The 6,000-nt window shown below is 31.7% G+C and overlaps 1 protein-coding gene across 1 annotated transcript in view; it reads left to right on the forward strand.

Moving 5' to 3' along the window:
- LOC106464933 (sortilin-related receptor-like) overlaps positions 1–6,000 on the forward strand; it is a 100,786-nt gene that overhangs the window by 87,957 nt on the left and 6,829 nt on the right. The window contains exon 30 of the mRNA XM_022392746.1: positions 80–181. Coding sequence (XP_022248454.1) covers positions 80–181 — 102 coding nt within the window. The remainder of the gene's footprint in view (positions 1–79; positions 182–6,000) is intronic.

Raw genomic sequence — 6,000 nt, forward strand, 5'->3', positions numbered from 1 at the left:
AAAAATTGTGGCTAAACTTTGAAAGAATTTACAATTATTTAGAATGAAGTCATATTTACATTTTTTGTTGATTTTGTAGCTGAAGTTTCTTCATGTGGATCAACTCAGTTCAAGTGCACAGAAGGTGGGAACTGTGTGCCTGCCTTTTGGAGGTGTGACGGAGACAAAGACTGTGGAGATGGTAGTGATGAAGCAAACTGTGTGAAGGCCACTTGTGCACCATATCAGTTTCACTGCAACAACAGTCGGTGTATTTTTGCTACATGGCGCTGTGACAGTGAAGATGACTGTGGAGATGGGAGTGATGAAGAAAACTGCAGTGAGTTAAAAATACTTTCAAACAGAATAGAATGTATTGTAGTATATATCATTTATTGTCTGATTATTTCAATATTAGTGTTGTAAGCAGTTTGTCGAGTTTTATCTTTATTCATAGTAATGTAAAGAGAAATGTCTTGGCCATTAAAAATATTGATTTATAATGAAGTGCCCATAAAGAGAGGCCTTTATAATGAAATATTCATACTTCTTAAGACAAAACAAAATGTTTCATGACTTGTTACATGTGTTCTACTTTGTTGAATCTTTAATTCCAAATTCTTGAAAGACTTGTATGTTTAGTCCATCAAATAAGATGACGATGTTTAGAAACCAGCTTTCAAAGTTAAGGACACGTGAGCAGGTCATGTATCGAGAAAATTGAAATAGTAATCAGTTCTTTCATATCCTGAAACAGCTGTTAATTAGTCATTCAAGAATTTGTAATTAGCAAAATCCCCAAACTAGCAAAATATGGAAAACGTGCAAGTAGCTCTAAAATGGCCTAGGTGGTGATGAGTTAAACTTAAATTACTGTCCTTTCATGATTAAAATAAATAATGAAAGGAAATCTAGTAAACATCAATGTCAGTGTCTGATGATGTCCCTAACATCCATTTCTTGGGTTCTTCCTTCGTCCCCTTCTTCGTCACTCTCCTGCACCTGCTTCTCAATCTGGAATCTGCCAACATTTGGTCTCCTTGTGCAAAGTTATTCTGAGTTCCAAAGATGAATAGCTGTTATGGGATCAAAGTAACTTAATGAAGACAAATGGAACATGATCAGAAGCTGATCAGTGATCATGTCGGCACCCAGACAAGACCTCAAGTTGGTTTTGATCATCATCTTGCTGAATTCTCTTTCTACCTCAGCAGAGCTGACTGGTACACACAGCAGTAGGGCAAAGAGACCACAGGAGTTAGTTAGCTCCTTCTTACTCCCAAGGATGACAGCAGCCCATGGCTGGCCTTTCTTGCTGTGCCTGGTGAAATTAAGTAATGAAATAGATGTGGAAATTGTATCAGAGAGACCATTATGAGAATTGCATTACTATTCCTGTTTTTAAATCATTATTTTGTGTTCATTTAATAAACCTATGACAACCGGCTACTAATTTTTTAGTAAGTAATGTCATCCTCATCATATATCATTCCAAAATATAAACTAGTGGATGAAATTGTTTAAGATTTGACAAAAATGTTCTTAAAAGTATGTAGTTTCAGAAAAATATAACATTTGATATTGATTTTTATACTATTTCTAAAAAAAAATTCATTATTTAATGTAGTTATTTGCACTCACATTTTGAATAGTTTGCCTGCAAGGTGATTTTTGTATGAGGTATAAAAATATTATTTTTTACCTTACAGTTTCACATTTCATTTGTATGATCTCTAGAATCTCATAAATGAATATCAAAAGCTTTTTCAAGGTAAAATATTTATATTTCAGTTTCTCTACTATGTTACTAACTATATTATCATCAACATGCAGTGCAATCAAATGTTTAAAATCAACAAATAGAAATATATACATACCTTTCAATTCTTCATTGAAATCCATGAGAATGATCGTATTTTTCTATTATGTTGAATTTCAAGTCTATCTTTTCACTCATAGTTTATTTTTTGTCATCATTTATGCCTATACATTAACTGATGCCGTGGGGCTTTATAAAGGTATTTAGGGAGACTCCCCGAGAGACGCATTGTTGAAACAAGGTGGCAGTTATACATGTCATCGTGTTTATATCCTTTCAAAATCCAGGCAACAAATTAAACTTATAAAAATAATTAAACTGTTCAAATATTATTTTTAAAACAAACATAATACATTATCAACTACAATACAAAAGTGAGACCTAAATAGAATTTAACTGCTTCTCTAACTATAGCATAGTTAGGTAAGAAACCACCATATATACTATAGTCAGTCAAGCAGACAACAATATGAACAGCAGTTACATGTACACTGTAAGAAAAACTGCATGCCAATTTAAAATTAACTTTTGGTAGAGTATAGTGTAAACTGAGCTCTTTCTAATGACTATATACACTTGTGTCAACTAACTGCATATACGTTATAGATCTCATGACAATGTATAGAAGGTGGGCATGGCAACTGTCAAAGTTTGGAAAAATTTATATCTGTTTCCCAGACAACCCAGCTTGTAGACTTTAGATCTCATGTGACAATTAGGTCAAACATATGTACATAGTGTGTAGAAACTCCTGTACATGCCAGCTTGTATATCTAAGAGAGAAATGTTGCTAAAGTCGAGATTTTTCAAAGCACGTAGATCATGTCACATGAAAACTGCAGTTTAAGTATTTTATTGGAAGGTATCCTTTGAAACAAAGTAATTAAAACTTAGATGACATAAAATTCAAGTTATACATTATAATATTAATTTCATTTTCATATATTGATAGTAAAATGGTTTAATTATATTTTGAATGTAATGCAGTACCATATGCAGAAAATTTCAAATAATTCAACCACCACAATAAGGGTCTTCTTTATCATAATGCATTTAAATTTGTCATTTCTTTTTTGTAAGGTGTGAAAATTGATCATTATGTACGCAATAAAGATACAATTAGGAGCATTTTCTAATAAGGTTCTTTACGATTGAAACTTTCAAATCCCTGTCACTTTATTTGATTTTTGGTTGGAATACTTCGTTCATTTTAGAAAGTGGTTTATATCAAAATGTGTAGAGTGATATTAAAAGTGATGGCTGAAGTGAATGATGAATCTAGGCAATGAACCTCAACAATTTGTTTGTCTCACAATGGTCAAATAACGTTATGTATCAATCATTTACTAGCCACAAGTTCAGTCCCCATTTTTATTTTTCACCTCTTAAAATAAAAAACGAAAAAGAGAGAGATTATTTTTTTTTGCGTGGTATATTTATTGATAACTTAGCTATTTCAAATTTTTAAGGTTAAACTGTCAACAGTACTACACAATGACATTATCAACTTTACAATACATAATCGGAATCGGGCTGATTACACACCATAATAATCAGTAATCAGAGATTTCTGATTGTGACATGATTGGTAAACCCATATTATGTGTTTTTTTATTTTTAGCCACAGCATAGTGGCTCATAGAATGGCTCTGAGTTTTTCAAGTACAAACTTTTAGCTCATAGCTCCATAATCTCTTGACCAATTTGAGATCTAATTACAGTTTTGGACTCAGGAGGTCAAACCCTTTCGACTGATGTACTTGATTATGCCCAAAGTATCATAAATTAATTTACTCTAATCCTGCTTAAAATAATCTCAAGTGCTGCAGCTATTGTGGATTCACTCTTGTTATTTTTAGTTAATGCAATCTGCTAAGTTATATTCAAAAGTGTTTGCCTTAACATGTACATATTTACAAAAATGTACATGCAATAAAGTAGATTCTCCAAACAACTTACAAGTTTGCAATTTTTACGTGCCTGTTCTTGGAAAGTATTAACAAATAATAACTTGTAAGTACATCTTTCAAATGTGTAAGTCTTGGTGCAGATTTGATGTCATATATATAAATAAAAAGTTATAAAGTAGTATTCTGATTGAAAATAGTTGTCATCTTTATAGAAGTTTAAATAATAACTATATTTCAAATTTTATAAATGAAATTTTATATATCAATTCCCTTACACTGATACAAAAAGTTTGAATATTGTACAAAATGATGGCATTCTTATTAATGAAAGTGTGTTTATTTTGAATACACAAGCAATCATAGGGATGACGTTTGTGGATTGTATATGACTGACGAGTATTCGTAAATTTGGGAAGACTCTCTCTTGATTTGTTTTAAGTTCGACTCGGTTAAGAAATGCTTCAAACAGTTTGGGTGGAGTCAGACTTTTAATGGCTCTTTTGATTTTAAGGGGCCATGCAGGCTACCTAGCAGACACTTTTTATGGGCCCGTAGGCATTTTGGGGGCCACTGGCTCTTAGGCCCCTGCTAATTTCGAACTCTGGCAACTTGTACTATAATTTCAAATTTACTAAGTGTATCTTCAAGAAATTTGGCAAGATTTTTACTTTTAGTAAGTCTGTTTACACAAATAAACATTTTTTTTCTAAAATGTCTTCTGTGTGTTTACAGTGTCAGTCTGGCTCAAACTCTGATTGATCTGAATGCAAGGTGATATTTACTGCAATGAAAACAAAAATCCTTTTTTCTCTTAAAAGTTATCATACTTAATTAACATGAATATTAGAGCTCCCAAATGAATATCAAAATATTTTTAAGGTAAAATTTTTTATTTTATCTGTTATTGACTCCACCTGACATTAACTGTAGCTGAGTAATCAGTGTAATATGGAAATCAATTGAACTTACCTTCTACTTTCAACAATATGTTTTCAAAATAGGATCTTACATTATTCACAATTTTTTCTGCTTACTTTTTCACATATAGTTTATTTTTAATTTTATAATTTTATCACCTGGCTTGTATTACATTCATTTTTTCTCATGCCTGAAGAATGACTCATCACATTGTGAATATTATGAAGCCATGCACTAGTAGTTACCTAGGCCTTTAGTTTTTTTTTCCAAGTCTTGGTCAATATAAAAGTGAATTTAACTTTCAAATATGCATTTTTAAACATAGATAAAGCAAAATTTATGAACACAGTTTGTCCAAAAACAATGATAATTGCACCCTTGTGGCTTAGTAATTAATCTGCAGACTTGTAGTGCTAAAAAGTCAGGTTTTGATACCTGTGTTGGGCAGAGCACAGACAGCCCATTGTGTAGCTTTGTGCTTAACTATAACCAAACCCATAATAACTTAACTTATTATTGTATATTGCTGCCAATTCCAAAAGGAAAGTTATTGGTGATGTAAATTGTATGATTTTTCAATCTCTCTGTCAGATATATTTGACATTTTATTAACAAATATGTGTCAGCTATATGAGAACAAAAATAGATTACGTTGACAGAACTGCAAAGAAAGGACACTACTTTAAAGCAGTGTTTTCTCTAAGTTGTGGGACTGCACAACAACCAATCAAGTGCCACACACTTCATTATTCCATCATCCTTGAAAAAATAGAGGGAACATTGCTTAATAGGGGAACAAAAGGTTACTGTTATACCATGCTTCAGAGAAATTAAAGATCATATATAAATAAAAATCATTTAAGTGGTCTGAAAAAAATGAAATGGTTTTACTTGTTTTTTCATGAAATATGAGTTCACAACAAAATACATTGAGATATCTTTAGTTTTCTTTCAATTCACGTAACATCTATTTAATTCAGTGATTTTTCTGATAACCTCCACTATAGAGAAGGTTTTACAATGAGCTATAAAACTTGCCCTACCAATGCTTGCATGCCCATAAAAATGCATGCTTTGATAGCCTTACCAGCTCCCTTAAAAAAAAAAGGTAAGAGTGAACCTAATTGCTATGCACAGCTTGAAACAAACAGATTGGTGTTAAGCACCTTTCTGTCTCAATAGAATTAACTTGAAACTGAATTTTCACCTTTTGATGGCATAATTCTGTGTTAAATCAAACCTGACTGTTGAAAAAGTGATAACACCTTCCAAAATGTTTAGTTCTTAGTTTTTACACTAGTTATTAGACCAGTGTGTCCATAGTTTCAATGTGTTTGGATTTTAACAGTAAATATGAAAATAAAATCACATAAA

The sequence above is a fragment of the Limulus polyphemus genome, unplaced genomic scaffold (assembly GCF_000517525.1).
Source record: "Limulus polyphemus unplaced genomic scaffold, Limulus_polyphemus-2.1.2 Scaffold1788, whole genome shotgun sequence".
Lineage (NCBI taxonomy): Eukaryota > Metazoa > Arthropoda > Merostomata > Xiphosura > Limulidae > Limulus > Limulus polyphemus.